An 18245-nucleotide genomic window follows, 5' to 3' on the forward strand; every position below is an offset into this window, starting at 1 on the left:
AAAATGGTGCTTTCTGCCATGTTTTGTAAAAGGCAAATGGTTCAACAAGCTGAAGATTTTCAATTAATTTACATTAAATAAATATTAGCTTGAAAAGGATCTGACACCATTAACATTTCAATATAAATGCATTGCTTGTAATGCAACAAAAAGCACAACAGCCTATATAGGTCTCTTAGGTCTAATCCTACCACATTGTTGTTGCAGCTGAATTAGAAATGCATTTATTTATCTTTTCTGATTTGTGTACACAGAACATATAACCTGCCATTCGCCCCCTCTGCTTGTCACTTCAGCAGGAAGAGCACAGCGTGCAGAGTAGGGCTGTCAAACCACCCATCCTCGACACATGCACACTTTGCAGAGAGCTTGTTAGAGGAAGCAGCAGATCAACAGCCTCAGATTATCACAGGAACACATTCATCCTGACACAATTTCTGACCTGCATATTTGTATCTGAGGGAAGAAACCAAGGAATGTAAACCAAGAAAAAAAACAAAAAAAAAACTGATGGCTATTTACAAATCAATTAACATAAAACAATCCTCGATCATGATACTGTGCACTCGTACACTATTGACACTTAGTAGGATCACCTAACAATATAATGCAGTCCAGTAAAACTCCCCGCACTCTGGCATCATAATTTACCAAGAAGAAAGAGTTAGGGTTTCTTGACAACAAGGTGTATAGAGAATATAATTAGAAACTTAGCAACTTATCTATGTCCAGAACATCTGTCCGAGCAGCATGTTGTGGTTTGTGGCTTTCTTCAGGGTCAACAGTTGTTGACATTGACAACAAGCCATAATATGCCTTGTACGTTCACACAAACAGTCAGATATAAATGCTTCACACTGACAACCAGATAATGCATGGAAACTTCAGCTGCTGTGGTTGGGCTTCACACTGAGGTGTGAATACAAAGGGGCACTTGTACCTTTATCATTCTATAAACCTCAGGACGCTGAGCTTTCACTGCTGATTTACCTGGTTTTGTATTTCTTCGTTGGCAAGTGAAATACACTCATCTCACTATGTGATGACCCTTTTCATTTCACCTTACTGCGAGTTGATACCTTTTATCTGTAGTCCCAGTCCGAGAGGGGAGGTGCCAATCATTCACTGAACCCACCCAGGTCTAGTCAAAGCAGGAGTTTGAACTAGGATGGGTCAAATGCAGAAAAACAATTTCCCCACGGGGATTAATAAAGTCTATCAAAAAATATATGATATGTTAATATCTAGATTGCAAATGGTTGTAGATGCTTTTTGTTGCATCTGAAGCATATACTTTTTTCTTTTGAATGAGCAAAGGAACAAGTCAAACTTAAAGAATTAAGCTTCTGAAGCGTCTCTCCTCGCTTCACATCCTGTTGAGGCCCATAAGCAGGTCTGTTCTGAGTACAGGAATTGATAGCGGTCAAAGGGTGGAGAGATGGCCCACCACAACGCATGACTCTCAGTGTAGCTGTTCCATGTGGCTTTGCCTCTTGTTCTGATGCATATGGTCTTTACAAAAGGATGTGAGATCTGAAAGATTGAAAGAAAGATTGTGTCCATAACATATTGTCATAAGTGTCTCAAAGTGCACATGTAAAAAATATAAGTTAAGATATGTGATGTATAAAATGCATGATACTACTTATTTGTCAGTGGACAATTCAACTTGGTTAACAAAGGTGTAACTTGGATTTTTAGATAATATCTGGCAGTCAAAATGTCTGTTGTAGAAAAAATCTTTAGACCTGATGCATTGCACAATAATGCAGGATTGACAGAATCATAGGGTTTTTTTTTTGTGTAGTTTGGTCACATTTCCTCTCAATGCACAGGATTCACACCTGATCTCTTTGGCTGTGGTTGAAGATGGCTGACGTTCTCCTTTTTAATGTCCAGTTTTGGAGACAGAAGGCTAAATATTTTACTAGAAGTGTCTTGTCTTCACTGTCATTCTTGGAAAATGAACAGTTACTGAACAATTTAAAGACTCATGGTTCACAGCAACAAAAATAAAAACTCAGTATCTTTTTAACATCATAAATGTCAGCGATGACAACCAGGCACAATTACAGCATAACACTACTGTACCGTTACCAACCATTGGAATAGCATCATACAAACAGGAAATGTGTTTCTTCTGTGTATGTGTTTTATTGTGCATATGCTTAAATAACACAATATACAAACAAATTAGTCATAATCTTTATATTGTTCACATCACGTCCATTAAATATACTAACACAGTGTCTCAATAGGCTGTTTTGCTGTTGTTAATTAACCATATAAGACAAAGAACTAGGGATGACAGAATCAATACATATAAATCCCGTAGTCTGAATAAAGGTACAACCACCTATCAGAGGATGATAGCTTAATGGGGCATTAACTGTTATACCAGGGGCATGGGGCTTAACTGGTTTTAAGGCATCAATATTTGTTCATGTTCTAAATTGTAAGAATGTAGTTTTATTGTAACTTTGGTTAATTTTACCCAGTAATAACAGGCCCAACATCACAATGGGCTTAAACCCAAGCACATAACATTCATACACTTTGTGTCTCCTACTGAGGCCTTTTTTATATTAATTGTTGAATCATTTTCTTCCCAAGCTTCCCTCTTTCTAATCCTCATCAAGCAAGTATAAGTATTCATTTATCAGTTTAACCCAAAGGATATACATTTTGAGCTTTCTGTAAAATGGTTGCAAATTTGAGTCCTGGGTTATCTCAACATCCTTTCAAATGTCTTCATCTGTCAAAAGGGGAAATTCAACTTAAATAATTAACTCTAAAATAATAATCTCTATGCAGAAATGTCATGTATGATGTCATCATACATGTACTCAACATATTCTGTGAACTCATAACTACAGTTTCATGTAGTTATATTTCAAAATGAAATCCAAAAGTAAAATTCCCATAAAAGGGTAAAATTCCAGACTCTACTTAAAAATGTAGCGACAATTGAACAATTGAACCCTTTCTAACATTATTTAACTTTTTCTGCAGTAGCAACGTGTACCACCCGTAATCCTAGAGCCAACGAGGCGGCAGTGGATGAATCAACTGACCTGGTAAATATATTTGTAACTGTGAAACTATGTACCAAATGTGGAGGCAAAAAGCATTCTTGTACATTTTTCTGACTTTAGACTCAATCATTCAAAGACTTGGTTTGGATGAAGTGTCTTTCATTTGACAGGCCTAATATTTAAGGAATGTATGTTTAATAGACTATATGATTTGCAGGATGGAGACGAAGAGGCGGTAAACTATGCAGCACTGAATTACTCCACAAGAAAAGTGAAAAAAGTGAAGCAAAAGCAAGAGTTACCACAGGAGTGTGTGTACTCCGCCGTGAGAGCAAACCACACACAGCACCACGCGCTCGTGTGAGCTTTAGCTTAGCTTAAGCTTTGCATGTTTTTAACAAATGTTGTGCTGTTAATTACTTTGCTTTATATTTTGCTTTTAAAAGCTAGTTGTTGATGTGACAAGCACGAAAGAACACTGCTTGTTGCACAGGCATGAGGAGGCGACTGAGAATGCCTCAAGTTGAAATTAATAAACTTTTCAAACACCCGGAGAAAAATATGTGGGTAATCAATGTTCATCAAAAAGCAATGCTGCATTTAAGATGCATTTAATTACTGTGCATTGTTCTTTTGGATGCAACTGATTGAACATGTGTTCCCTTAATAATCATCACCCAGCAGCAAATGCAGTCACTTGGAAACAGAGCAGTGTGTAACATTACTGTGTCGTTGAAAAAGTTGTTTTTCAACAGTTGAGTAATTTCTTGCATTTAAATAACTGTTTCGATGTGTTCCAGTCAGGCTTTCGTCCAAACCACAGCACTGAGACTGCTCTTGTAAAGGTCTTTAATGACATCCACTTAAACACAGCCAGTGGCAGAACTTCAGTGTTAGTATTATTAGATCTCAGTGCTGCGTTTGACACTGTTGACCACAGCATATTACTAGACCGACTAGAAAACTGGGTGGGACTTTCGGAAACAGTTCTACTGTAAATTGGTTTGAATCCTACTTAAAGGACAGAAACAACTTTGTTTCTATAGGTAAATACACATCTGAGTTGACAAATATGACATGTGGGGTTCCTCAAGGCTCCATCTTGGGGCCTCTTCTCTTTAACATCTACATGCTACCACTGGCTCAGATAATGAAAAACAACAAAATAAGTTACCATAGCTATGCAGATGACACACAAATGTACGTAACAATTTCACCAGGAGACTATGCTCCAATTCAAACACTGAGTAAGTGCATTGAACAAATCAATGACTGGATGTATCAGAACTTTCTCCAATTAAACAAAGATAAAACTGAGGTAATGGTTTTTGGAGCCAAGTCAGAACGTATAAAAGTTAGCGCTGAGCTTCAGTCTGCAACAGATAAAGCCAGAAATCTAGGTGTAGTCATGGACTCTGACCTGAGTTTCAACAGTCACATTAAAACAGTTACTAAATCAGCCTACTATCACCTAAAGAATATATCTAGGATTAAAAGACTAATGTCACAGCAGGATTTGGAAAAACTTGTCCATGCTTTTATCTTCAGTAGACTCAACTACTGCAATGGTGTCTTCACAGGTCTCACTAAAAAATCTATTAGGAAGCTGCAGCTGATTCAGAACGCCGCTGCTCGAGTCCTCACTAACACTAAGAAAGTGGATCACATCACTCCTGTTCTGAAGTCTTTACACTGGCTTCCTGTGTGTCAAAGAATAGATTTCAAAATACTGCTGCTGGTTTATAAAGCACTGAATGGTTTAGGCCCAAAATACATTTCTGACCTTCTGCTAAATTATGAACCATCCAGATCTCTCAGGTCTTCAGGGACTGGTCAGCTTTCTGTCCCCAGAGTCAGAACTAAACATGGTAAAGCAGCGTTCAGTTATTATGCTCCAAATATCTGGAACAAACTCCCAGAAACCTGCAGGTCCGCTGCAACTCTGACTACTTTTAAATCCAGGCTGAAGACTATTCTTTTTGTCGCTGCTTTTAATTGAACTATTCACATCTTAAACTGCACTGTAACTTTTATCCATGTATTTTTTCTTGTAATGTTTATTTTATTAGCTTTTCTTTTTAATGACTGATTTTAGATGCCATTTTCTTAATGTCTTTCATTTTTTGTAAAGCACTTTGAATTGCCTTGTGTTGAAAAGTGCTATATAAATAAACTTGCCTTGCCTTGCCTTGTAGAATATATTAAAGTAAAAACGTTTGCTAATATTGATTTAATGACAAAAATGGCTGGTTACTTTTAGTTCTTTGACGGATAAAACGGGTTGAACTTTGCATGAACTATATCATTTGCATATAAATGATTGTTGTATTTACATTTGGATATATGGCACATACATTTTAAGAAAAATAAATATGTTTGCTGTAATTTCACTAGTTTTATATTAGCAGAAGAAGAAACATGAAAACATAAAACAATCCAAATGACTGCTTTACACCAAAAAAACAGTAATGAAGCTACATTTGCTCTAAAAAAACCAAAACAAGACCTTTTAATGCCCCCTGGTGTATAGTATGGAGAAGAGCAGAAAATAGATTATATATAGAGGAAATAGACTCTTCCTGCTTTGCTCTTCCAAGTTGATAAGACAAAGGGTGTACGGCGGCATAGAATCAGTGAGACAACAGTATAGATGTTTGACAGGCATTCACTAATATCTGTGTTTGACAAAAACTTCAACATACAGAAATGGAACAAAATGCATTTTTTATTTAAATTCATTCAATATCACTTAAGCATAAGAAGAAAAAAACATCAAACAAACATTGTATGAGTAATGCAAGCTAATTCCAACATGTTATAACAGCTTTAAACTTAAACACATTACCATTATATCACATTTGGTACAAAGATATCTAATACAGTCCAGTTAAAAGGTGCCGTCTAAGATTTAAATCCAATATACTACTAGCAAATATCTACTTACACTCCGCTAGCTGACTGCATTATGTGCCTATGCTAAAAGAAAAGCTGGTTATGATCCAGCCAATCAGCATCAGGGCGTTTATGCCTGTGCGAGGACAGGGGAAAGGAGGGCCATGGATGTGTAAAGAGAAAGGCAGTGGGAGCAAGAGGCAGGGTAAATACGAAGGGGGACATTTGTTTTTAAGATCAAATATCAACAATCTTTCTTGAGAATTGCTGACTCCACATTTGACTCAGATCAAAAAGCCTTGGCAGCCGTGTAGACCCCGGGGCCAGTTTCCATCACGGTGAAGACGACAGTAGAATAAATCCACGGGTCTTCATTTCTCTAAGGAAATATATTACAAATTATTTGTGATAATAAACCTGATCGAGTTGCATCATAAGCCTTTTGCAATGTTGATCTTACCTTTACATTCCTTTTTGCAACATTTTCTTGCAGGTAAACAGCAGCTACAATATGAACACAAGTTAAAAATAGAAAAGGATGCCCTAGTTTGTAAAAAAAATGATATTAGCATCAGCTAAATAATGTGTATTTTAGATAGGTAACTTATTTTACCTTTATTATGGCAATAATCACACTTGTTTCTCTTGATGGCGTGAATAAGGATGGCTATAACAATCACACTAATGGCCGAGACCACAGACGGCAGAAGCAGAAATACATCGTCTGTCCGTGAGACGGTTCCTGAAAGATGAAAAGGAAAATGCAATAACATTTAGTTAGAGTAAAAGAAAATGTACCTCCACCAAAGAAGATTTTAATTTACTGTAATTATTTTCCTTACAATCACTTTTATTTGAGTTTGATTTTTATTTGATGTCTGATCAACACTTAATATGCAAACGTCCCTATCAAACACTTAAACACTTCATAAGCTAACCTATAATATATATACAGCAATCGATGTTCGAACCCGCACGCCTTCATTTCCTTCCTATTATTAAATAACAACAGATGCAGAATATTGGCATGGACGTCTATAATAATTGTATAAGATCGGATGGTACATTGGCAAAAAACGTTTTGTAACTAATATAGCCTATAAGGAAGATACTGAACATTCCCTGTTGGCAGTGGCCTCTTTCAGCAGGATAATGTGTGATGCCACACAACAAATAAAATGGTTCAGGAATGGTTTGAGGAACACGACAACAATTTCAAGGTGTTAACTTGGCCTTCACATTTCCCAGATCTCAATCCGATTGAGCATCTGTGGGATATGCTGGATAAACAAGTCTGATCCATGGAGGCCCAAACCTCACAACTTACAGGACTTAAAGGATCTGCTGCAACGTCTTGATGCCAGATACCATACAGCACACCATCAGAGGTCTTGGAGTCAATGCGTCGACGGGTTAGGATGGTTTTGCCCGCAAAAGGGGGTAATAATGTTATGGCTGAACAGTGTAGTTGTAGCTCATACTTCATCTCCCTATATAAAAGCACTTAGAGACTTAATATTAATAAACAGAAATAGACTTTAAAACATACTTGTCTCCACTGTAGTTCCTTCTCCAAACAGGATCTGTCCACATGTAGCCACAGCACAGTAATACGTCCCGGTATCAGAGGACTTGTGTATAGTTTTGGACAGACTGAAGACACAACTGCGTTCCTTTTGTTCGTCACTGTGAGTGTAAATTATGCTTGGATGGGATTCTCCTGATCCAGATCTGAACCAGGAAACATTGTGTTCACCTGTACACTGATCTGCGCTTTTGTTGTTTTTAGAGATAAGTGAACACTCCAGAGTCACTGAGTCGCCGGGCTGGACTGACTTGGTCTTCGGACTTTGCTTCACGTAGAAAGATTTCTGCTGATCTGCGTGATTTAGTAAAAGAAAACATAACATTTATATAAATTATTTGTATGACATGAGACTTGACACAATAACTGAAAGTAATAGATATTTACCATTCACATCCAAGAAGATGCCAATGCCAAAACTCAGTGAATACGTCCATCCAGTGAGACAGAAATATGTTGCTTCGTCCTCTTTACTGACATTTCTGATTGTGAAAAGATAATGAGTATCATCTTTTGTTGCTGTGAACCGTGTGTCTAAAAAAGGTTCAGTAACTGTTAGTCTGCCAAAAATCAAGTTAAAAACTGGCTGGGCCATTTGTCCAAGAGACTGCTTGAACAGAGACAATTGTTTGCCTTTGTTATCCAAAACTGGACATTGAAAAGTAAAGTTTCCACCAACTTCTACCACAGCCAATGAGATCAGGTGAGGATCCTCTGCCGATTCAATCAGAGCTAAAGAAAAAAGACAAAGAAAAGGTTTATTGGAGGAGATCATCTTTAAGATCATCAAATGGTATTGTCTTTCATACAGGAATAAAGAATTGCACTTACACATCGTAGAAAGAAGAATCAAAGCAGCCAGTTGACCGATCATTGTGGTGCAGCTCTGTCGTCTCGCACGACTGATGTCTTTCCACCCAAATGAAGGTTTGTTCACAAGAAGATCAACGTCTACAAAGTAGCAATTGTAGTGATTGGCTGAAATGTATAAAATTACCTCTCCCCTACATTTAAAACCTGTGGACCATTTTATTTCGATCAGAAATCTCTCTGTTCTAAGATTTAATTTTTTCAAAGAAGCCCCTTTATTTAGACAATAACATATTGTTTCAGTTTTGGGTGCTTAGCTAAGAAGTACAGGACCTATTCAAACAGCAAACCATATTGACACATTTTACGAATGTGTATTTAATCACACCAGCATGAGAACCAAAAAACACACACAGAGACATTATTTCAGTGTCACTCTATTCAACAGACAAAAGGAAAGCAATGTGGGAACATGACAACTGCTAGCTAGCAAAAACATCTGTTTTTATCAAGTACATTGCAGATTCCATATGGTCACAGAAAACTAATTATGTAGCTTAATAAGATGTTTGGTTTACATACTGGATATACTGTACTTACTGAGCAACAGCAGTGAGTTGGATGGCTCCACACACGAAATACATTGTTGGAGTTGCTCAATGCTGTATATTTCACTCTATGTAGGCTAGCTGTTTTGTTCCATAACATTACAATAGCCACAGTGTAGGTGGTAGAAAGCTGTAGGGGAGAGGTGAGAGGAAATATCACCAAAACCAAGAGATGTGAAGAACTTACAGGTTAAAGTATGTGTTGAGATAGTGCTCTCTGTAAGGTAGAGCATTGTCATTTTCTCAAGTTGAACAATATTGTATTGTAGAGTATCACTGATTTTTTGTTTTTAAACCCCAAAAACTCCCTTACTTTATTGGCAGTGAACTCCAAAGCATGCCTTCATTTATTTTAGATTTGACTGAGTACTCAATGTTGTTCCTTTTTTGCCCTAACAGTATATGATTTTGTGCATCCTGGATTTCTGTAAACCCTATAGTCCTACAACCAGTCTTGACCATTTGTGATTCTCTAATGTTCCCAAATAGATCAGGATCGAACCCTAACAATTACTTTGTGTAAAAGAGACATTTCAATCCATTATAGCAGGAAAAGCAAAAGTAAAACCAGTAACATAAGGGACTAGGCCATGCCATTTGTATTGCAAATAACCATATTATCGTTACACCTGTGGACAATTTCCACTGAGAAAGCAGTGGTGTATAATATTTTACACAGCATACATGCAATGTTTCATTTTTGCAAAGTGCTTTTAAGAGGGAGAGACCGAAGCATGGCTGACAAAACAAATGGGGAATATGTTGTGATTCACACACAATTAATATTTTTTTGCAAAAGACAATGTTTGTTGTTCGAAATACAAAATAGAAAGTCAGAAGTCAACTACTTCATAGAATCGAGCACTCCACCTTTCAGATCTGACATCCCTTTGTAAAGACCTTCTGCTTCAGAACAAGAAGCAAAGCCACATGCAACAGCTACACTGAGAGTCATGCGTTGTGGTGGGCCATCTCTCCACCCTTTGACCAAGCATCAAGGCTGTTACTCAGAACTATGGGCTTCAACAGGATGTGTAGTGAAGTGAGAGCTACATGAGACTTCAATAGGCTTCATCACTTTTTTTGTTTGACACATGCTCATTTAAAGTAAAAACATTTCTATCTCAAGATTATTTCTAAAGATGCAAAAGCATCTATCTAATTTACAATCTAACTGTATTGATTCATTAAACATTCAATTAGACAGGTAGCCATTCTATCAGGAATAGGGAGACAAAACTATAGATTACTTACGTAACCCCAGTTCTCAGAGTAACATGAAGTGAGATGTCTCACTATGGGATGCGCCTCATCGCGGAGCAAACAGAAGCATCAATCTCATTACGCCAATCCTGATTGGCTGGAGATCTTGACGTCAGCGTCAGGGAATTCACCCCCTATAAGTAGCTTGCGCCACGACGCATGCGTCATTCAAAATAAGCACCTCTTCTCGCTTCACCATAGCAAGGAGGGCCGTCTGGTGAGACATCTCACTTCATGTTACTCTGAGAACTGGGGTTACGTAAGTAACCTATAGTTCTCATTCATAACACTCCGTTCGATGTCTCACTATGGGAAATTGTAGCTCCCGTATTGTCAGACGAGCTTATCTCGAAAATCACCAAACCAACCAGAACTTAACAGGTAGAGCTCTGACTCAACCAGGTGCCCAGCACTGCTTGAGTCACACTGGGAGCAGAACGTCCAGCCTGTTAAGAGGCGGACAAAAGTGAGCGGCGAGGACCAGCTCGCCGCTGCACCAATGTCTTGGATGGGAGACATCCTGGACAGAGTCCAGGATGCAGCCAGACCCTGAGTCGAAAGAGCTCGCGGACCCGAGGGTGCCTGCGAACTCTGACTCATATGGGCTCCAAAGCAATTGCTTCCACAAACCAGTGGGAGAGCCGTTGCTTAGTAACAGGCTTGCCCTTATAAGGGTTAGCCCAGGACACAAGGGGTTGGTCATTATGATGAAGCACCCTTGATCTGTCCCTGTACGTGCGTAAAGCACGGGCTGGACACGGCAAATCCGGCCGCTGTTCCCCGGAGGAATACAGTGGCGGGGAGGATGCCTCAATGTCAAATGTGGTACCTGAACCAACCGCCTTAAGATAAAGGCAGGGTTGGGCTTCAATCCACACTCTGTTTGCCCTGGGGCGAACTGAGTGCATGAAGACTGTACAGATAGTGCATGAGTGCCACTGGCTCGCTTGGCAGCTGCCAGGGTCAGCTTCATGTCACACTGTATTCAGATTGTACCACCCGGGCCAGGCCCATCGAGCCAAGCGCTCTGGGTGTGGGTGAAAGATCGCCCCCCCCCCACTTGGGACAGTATGTCCCTGCGTAGTGGTGACCACTTTCCGTGAAAGGACAGCACCCATAGGCACACCTCGTACTAGAAAAGTCAGGTGCAGCCAGTGGCGCAGTGCCATTACGCATTTCACAGTAACCATCACTCTCCGCGCGCCATGGCGAGACAAGCTCTGAAAGCTTTCACTCTTTCCGCTGACAAGCGAACCGAGTTCAGGTGTAAACCCAGGAAGAGTATAGTCTGCGCGGGGCACAACATGCTCTTCTCTGTGTTTATTATGAAACCCAGGTTGAGCAGGTGCTTTACGAGGACATTTGTCTGCGTAACAGCCTCCTGCTCCGACTGTGCGAGAAGCAGCCAGTCGTCCAGGTAGGTCGCCAGGCGAATACCCTGTTGTCTTAACGGGGCTATCGCGGCTTCCGTACATCGTACAAACACCCTTGGACTGAGAGACAGACCGAAGGGGAGTACTCTGTATTCATAACAGATCCCCTGAAATGCGAATCTCAGATATTTCCTGTGTGGGTAATATACTGGGATGTGAAAATACGCATCTTTCAGGTCGACTGATGTAAACTAGTCGTCTTGTCGCACGAGCCGCAGCAGAGATGTGTGAGTGAGCATTCTGAACTTATATATTTTTAGATATTTGTTCAGAGCCCTCAAATCAAGTATTGGCCGAATTCCGTTCCCTCCCCGTATGGGAACAAGGAAGTACCTGGAATAGAAGCCGCCCTGACTCTGCTCGGCGGGTACAATAGATATAGCCCTCTTTTCTAGGAGAGAGAGAATCTCTCTCTCCAGAATATGGGCTGACTCTCCTCGGGCCTGCGAATGTAGAATGCCCGAGAAGCGAGGGGGGGTGACAGCGAATTGTAGTCTGTAGCCCCGTGTTACTGTCTTGAAAACCCAAGCAGATGATGTGAGCATCTTCCACTGCATGCTCCTTAGAGCCAGTGGAGATGTCACATCTCTTCCCCTCTGAGTCTCTATTTGTTGTGTTATGTGGCCCTCTAGAGTCTGAACACAGTGGTGCCCCTTTTCGACAATCCCCACCGACACTGCGCATGCGCATGACGGTGGTGCCTTCACAACCCCAGCCGGCACTGCGCATGCGCGTGGCGGTGGTGCCTTTAAAGCCCCAGCCGGCACTGCGCATGCGCGTGGCGATGGTGCCTTCACAGACCCGCCTGTAATCCGCCTTTTGAGAGATGCCGTAGCTGTTCTCAGAAGGGGAACAGTTGACGGGCTGTTTATTGGTTTTATTGTTTTTCTTATCATTTTTTTGAGCTGCGCCCTCGGCCTGAAGCCTGGATGCGTCAGCGGCAAATGTTTTATGACAGAAAAATCAACAAATGTGTGACATGTGTTTGTGCGGACTTGAGGATGGTGTTGAGGCATCTCTCGAGGCGGCGGGAACACATTTAGAGCTGGGGAAGCGTGGACTTCCAGCTCTGTCACAGAGGGGAGAAGGAGGGGCTGTCACGCCGCTCGCTTCTTCTTCCTCGACTGCTGGCCGAAATTCTGGGTTGGCTGCGCCTGAGCTGCAGCCGGAACCGGAGATTTTCTAGGCCAGCTCGCCCTCGTCTCCAGCCTGGGCTGGGGACTCGGGGCGGGCTGCGACCTCTGCGTTTTCGGTGTTTTAAACCGAGCAGGGTTCGAGGCAGCTTGGGCGAAGGACTGCTGCTGCGAAGGCAGCGGTTGGACCCTTCGAGGGAGGCAGAGGTGGAGTGCCTCGTCCTCCTTCTTTTTCGACTCACACCTCCTTTGCATGGAAGCAAGAGCGGAGCCGAAAATTCCCTCGGGAACGATGGGCATATCCAGCACATCCTCCTTTTCCCGGTCTGGGAGGTTGGTGAGGTTGAGCCATCTCGCTCTTTCCTGCACCACCATGATCCCCATTGCCTTGCCCGTGGCCTGGACGGCGCAGTGTTGGACACGAAGACAAATGTCCGTGACCGCTGCCATCTCGTCCAGAGTGGCTGCCCCCGGGTTACCCGACAGGTCCTCGCAGAGCTCCGCTTGGTAAGCGGTTAGCAGCGAGGACACATTCAGGGCCCTGGCGGACAACGCTGCGGCTTTGTAGGACCGTTCAGTCATTGTCGACTGAAATCGGTCCGACTTTGTTGGCAGCGTGGGGTTCCTGCTTGGTGACGGGCCCATCCTCGGTAGGAGGTGGGCCGCTACCAGCGGTTCCATGGGCGGTACGCGGAGCAGGCCGAGCTTCTCCATTCCGTCACAGTCTAGGGTGGAGGCACCCTGGATTGGGACCTTGTTGCTGAAAGGCCGGTCTCTCCACGAGACCGACACCTCATCCAACATTTCCGGGAAGACCGGAAGGAGTTGCCTCTTTGTCCGCGCTGCTTGGGGAAAATGTTTCCCTTCGTAGCGGGACCTGGAGGTCTCCTTGGCCATTTCAGGCCACGGGATGTCGAGTCTGGCCGCGGCGCGTTTACACACGGCCTGCAGGTCCATGCTCAGACAGGGCGAAGCTGGTGTGCTATCGCCCGGGAGAGCAGCCCTCGCTCTAGGCTTTGCAGCCTGAGCCGATGACATGAAGATGTCCTCTTCATGTTCATCCGACTCGGACAGGAGGAACACCGAGGTGTCCTCTTCGTCCTCATCGTAGTCCAGCTTGAGGACATCCTCCGCGGGTGAGACCATGGTGAGGTCTAACCGGGAGCCCCAGCTCGGTAAAGCGTGGGGTCCCGTTCCCGCGTGTCTTGCCGTCACCGGGTCCCGGCCTGCCAGGGCGCGGGATTCCGGTTCTGCAGCCATCGCAGATAATGAGCCCCAGACCGACACTGAGAGGGGTTCACTCTCTGCGGCGGACGCCCCCGCGTCTTGACTGCCGGCCGGCAGGTCAGTGGACATGGGGGGGTCCTGCTCCGACAGGCTAGCTTGGCGTGCTAGCCGTCGGCGGAGGCTCTTCACGGTGAAGCGGACACAATGTCCGCACGAGCCGGGGTTGTCGATAGCGCCTCGGGCGTGTTCCAGCCCGAGGCAGGACGAGCAGACCTGGTGTGTGTCTGTGCCCGAGATCTTCAACCCGCAGCCACAGAGTCGAGCCACCGAGTCCCTGACTCCTCTGGTGTGAGGGAGAGAGGCGTCCATGTTGTTCGCCTCGTGGCGTGGAGAGGACCCGCTCTCAACAGGTAGGTTGGGAGAAAAAGGTGTTACCACCCTGTCCTTAATCCGGAGAAAAGGACGGTGTGTGTTTATTCCCGGAGAATACTGACTGGTGTGACAGTATGCTCCTTTAATCCTTTCCTCCTCCGTGGGGAAGAGAAAATAAAAAACTTCCTCGCTACCGTGGTGTCGATAGTGAGGGAGCGAGCTAACGCTAGCTTGAAAAAATCAGACCTTCCTTACTTTCCGGGGAAAGAGAACGGCGAGGTCGATTTCAATACTAACTGGCGTTAGTATTACCGTCTTCCTGCGAAGCAGAAGGAGTAGCCGGCGAGCGCCCGTTCACCGTTAAGCTTGTCCGGCTACTATAGAGATGTGCTCTGAAGCGAGAAGAGGTGTTTGAATGACACATGCGTCGTGGCGCAAGCTACTTATAGGGGGTGAATTCCCTGACGCTGACGTCAAGATCACCAGCCAATCAGGATTGGCGTAATGAGATTGATGCTTCTGTTTGCTCCGCGATGAGGCGCATCCCATAGTGAGACATCGAACGGAGTGTTATGAATGAGAACTGCTAGCTAGCAAACACATTTGTTTTTATCAAGTACATTGCAGATTCCATATGGTCACAGAAAACGAATTCTGTAGCTTAATAAGGTGTTTGGTTTACATACCGGATATACTTACTGAGCAACAGCAGTGAGTTGGATGGCTCCACACACTAAAGACATTGTTGGAGTTGCTCAATGCTGTATATTTCACTCTATGTAGGCTAGCTGTTTTGTTCCATAACATTACAATAGCCACAGTGTAGGTGGTAGAAAGCTGTAGGGGAGAGGTGAGAGGAAATCTCACCAAAACCAAGAGATGTGAAGAACTTACAGGTTAAAGTATGTGTGAGATAGTGCTCTCTGTAAGGTAGAGCATTGTCATTTTCTCAAGTTGAACAATATTGTAGAGTATCACTGATTTTTTGTTTTTAAACACCAAAAACTCCCTTACTTTATTGGCAGTGAACTCCAAAGCATGCCTTCACGTATTTTAGATTTGACTGAGTAATCAATGTTGTTGCTTTTTTGCCCTAACAGTATATGATTTTGTGCATCCTGTATTTCTGTAAACTTTATAATCTTATAACCAGTCTTGACCATTTGTGATTCTCTAATGTTCCCAAATAGATCAGGTGTTAACCCTAACAATTACTTTGTGTAAAAGAGACATTTCAATCCATTATAGCAGGATAAGCGCAAGTAAAACCAGTAACATAAGGGACTAGGCCATGCAATTTTTATTGCAAATAACCATGTTATCGTTACACCTGTGGACAATTTCCACTGAGAAAGCAGTGGTGTATAATATTTTACACAGCATAAATGTAATCTTTCATTTTTGCAAAGTGCTTTTAAGAGGGAGAGACCGAAGCATGGCTGACAAAAAACATGGGGAATATGTTGTGATTCACACACAATTGATATTTTTTTGCAAAAGACAATGTTTGTTGTTCTAAATACAAAATAGAAAGTCAGAAGTCAAGTACTTCATAGAATCGAGCACTCCACCCGTCAGATCTGACATCCCTTTGTAAAGGCCTTCTGCTTCAGAACAAGAAGCAAAGCCACATGCAACAGCTACACTGAGAGTCATGCGTTGTGGTGGGCCATCTCTCCACCCTTTGACCAAGCATCAAGGCTGTTACTCAGAACTATGGGCTTCAACAGGATGTGTAGTGAAGTGAGAGCTACATGAGACTTCAGCAGACTTTAGTTTTACACATGCTCATTTAAAGTAAAAACATTTATATCTCAAGATTATATCTAAAGATTTAGAGGCATCTATCTAATTTACAATCTAACTGTATTGATTCATCAAACATTCAATTAGACAGGCAGCAATTATATCACCATGTTAGATCACGGTTCAAATTCCTGCTTTGACTGAAAGACGGGGGTTGAACCAGGAAATGATGGGCACCTCCCCAGACTAACTGCAACTACAGATAAAAGGCAATAACTTGCAGTAAAGTTAAATTAAAAAGGATCTTTTTTTGATATTCCACTTGCCATTTGAAACAATCAAAAGTATATCAGCAGCCAGTGCAAGCCCAGCTTCCTGAAGTTTATAGAATGATAAAGGTAAGCGTCCCTTTGTATTCACACCTCAGTGTGAAGCCCAACCACAGCAACGCTGAAGTTTCCATGCGTCATCTGGTTGTCAGTGTGAATGCATTTATATCTGACTGTTTGTGTGAAAGCACAAGGCATGTTATGGCTTGTTGTCAATGTCAACAACTGTTGACCCTGAAGAAAGCCACGAACCACAACCTGCAGCTCTGACAAATGTTCTGTAAATGTTGGTCATATAGATAGATAAGTTATTTATATTTCTAATGATATTCTCTATACACCTTTTGAGTTGTCAAGAAACCCTAAATCTTTATTTTTTGTAAAAATGATGTGTGGGGAGTTTTACTGGACTGCATTATCTTGATAGGTGTTCCTTTAATAAGTATCAGTAGTGTAAGAGTGCACAGACACTATGGCGGTACAGGATTGTTTTATGTTAAGCGCCTTGTAAATAGTCGGTTTAATTTATCTGTTTTGTTTCCTTGGTGTACATTAGTTTTCTCTTCCCGGAGAACAAATATACAGGAGAGAAACTGTAAATCGTCTCAGGACAAATGTGTTCCTTTGATTCTCTGCTTCTTCCTCTAAAGCTCTCTGAAATGAAGTGTATTGTAGAGGACGGATGTTTTAACAGCCCAACTCTGTGCTGTGCTCTTCCTGCTGAAGTGACTGACAGGCAGAGGGGGTGTTCATCATTTATGACGTGGAGCATCCAATTGGCTGGTGTGCACAGTAATTAATATGGTTCTTCTGTCCTTATCAATGTGGCAAATGGCAGCTGATATTTTCTGTGTCTACACAAATCAAATAATTATATAAACGTTTAAATAAATGGCAACAACAATGTGGTAGGATAAGTCCTAGAGACACAGGCCTATACATTTTTGGATGCATTATAAATGATGCATTTATATTGAAATGTGAATGGTATTAGTACCTTTTTTATAATGAATAATCAGCTATTCTAAAAAAATATATGTTTTTGATAAATCATTTTACTATCACTAAAATATGGCAGTTAGCAAATGAGAATGAGGTTTTGATCACTTCCAAGAATCCCTTTCAGGAATCCAGACACATTTTAAACATTTTGCTACGTCCTTGGAATCTAATCTAATCCCAATTCTGAAAGTGTAAGAGTTAATCATTTGCTACAGAGCGCAGGATCACAGGAAGTTTCTGTTTCAATTCCTTTAGTGTGTTTGCTTACACATTTATTAAATAAGTAGCAGTTCTTAAACTGGTCTACTTTGGATACATTCATAATGGACTTTTCCGCATGGCTTCACTACATCCATCAAACATACTTGTTACAGGAGCAACCATTACAAACTGGAGGGATCAAGTTTAAAATACCTAGGCATATTACTGTATATCAGGAAACTCATTTAAAAAATGTTGCGTTATAGGAGATGTAGGAGTGTTTTTGAAGTTGCTTAAACTTTGAACATCCTTTTTAAAAATCCGTAACTCCCCCAAACAGTCTGGTACTATAATACAAAATAATAGAGCAACCTTTACCTGCAAATGTATCTTCCTTTATTAGCCAGCATACAAAACATTGCTTCCCCATTTCTGTGACCAGGAAATTGGCTTTAAGCGTGTTCATTTTAGCAATGAATCAGGTCAAAACCTAACTGCTGGTGCTGTAATGTGTAATGGGGATTGCCCACAGTATTGAGTGTATGTAAGTCGCTTTGGGTAAAGTGTGACATGTAATAATGTAATGTAATGAACTAGAAAACGCTGATC

The 18245-nt window shown here is 41.9% G+C and overlaps 2 protein-coding genes across 3 annotated transcripts in view; one reads left to right on the forward strand and one right to left on the reverse strand.

The window, feature by feature from the left end:
* The window catches only part of LOC117541052, a 30567-nt gene extending 26956 nt beyond the window's left edge, over positions 1-3611 (forward strand). Inside the window, exons 4-5 of the mRNA XM_034208105.1 lie at positions 3013-3077; positions 3253-3611. Coding sequence (XP_034063996.1) covers positions 3013-3034 — 22 coding nt within the window. The 3' untranslated portion in view covers positions 3035-3077; positions 3253-3611. The remainder of the gene's footprint in view (positions 1-3012; positions 3078-3252) is intronic.
* A 2224-nt stretch (positions 3612-5835) lies between these two features.
* LOC117541081 lies at positions 5836-9497 on the reverse strand. 2 transcript variants are annotated; one of them, XM_034208160.1, is made up of 7 exons: positions 8923-9497; positions 8344-8463; positions 7900-8244; positions 7477-7806; positions 6541-6669; positions 6388-6431; positions 5836-6306 (listed from the first exon to the last, which is right to left on the reverse strand). In XM_034208160.1, exons 2-7 carry the CDS (start codon positions 8384-8386, stop codon positions 6217-6219), a joined length of 981 nt encoding a protein of 326 aa, XP_034064051.1. In that variant the 5' UTR covers positions 8387-8463; positions 8923-9497; the 3' UTR covers positions 5836-6216. The 2 variants fall into 2 exon arrangements, with proteins under 2 accessions (XP_034064051.1, XP_034064050.1); XM_034208159.1 differs by having other exon boundaries at positions 7900-8463; positions 8923-9492.
* Between the last annotated feature and the right edge of the window lie 8748 nt (positions 9498-18245).

Source organism: Gymnodraco acuticeps, unplaced genomic scaffold (genome assembly GCF_902827175.1).
Source record: "Gymnodraco acuticeps unplaced genomic scaffold, fGymAcu1.1, whole genome shotgun sequence".
In the NCBI taxonomy this organism is placed as follows: Eukaryota; Metazoa; Chordata; class Actinopteri; order Perciformes; family Bathydraconidae; genus Gymnodraco; species Gymnodraco acuticeps.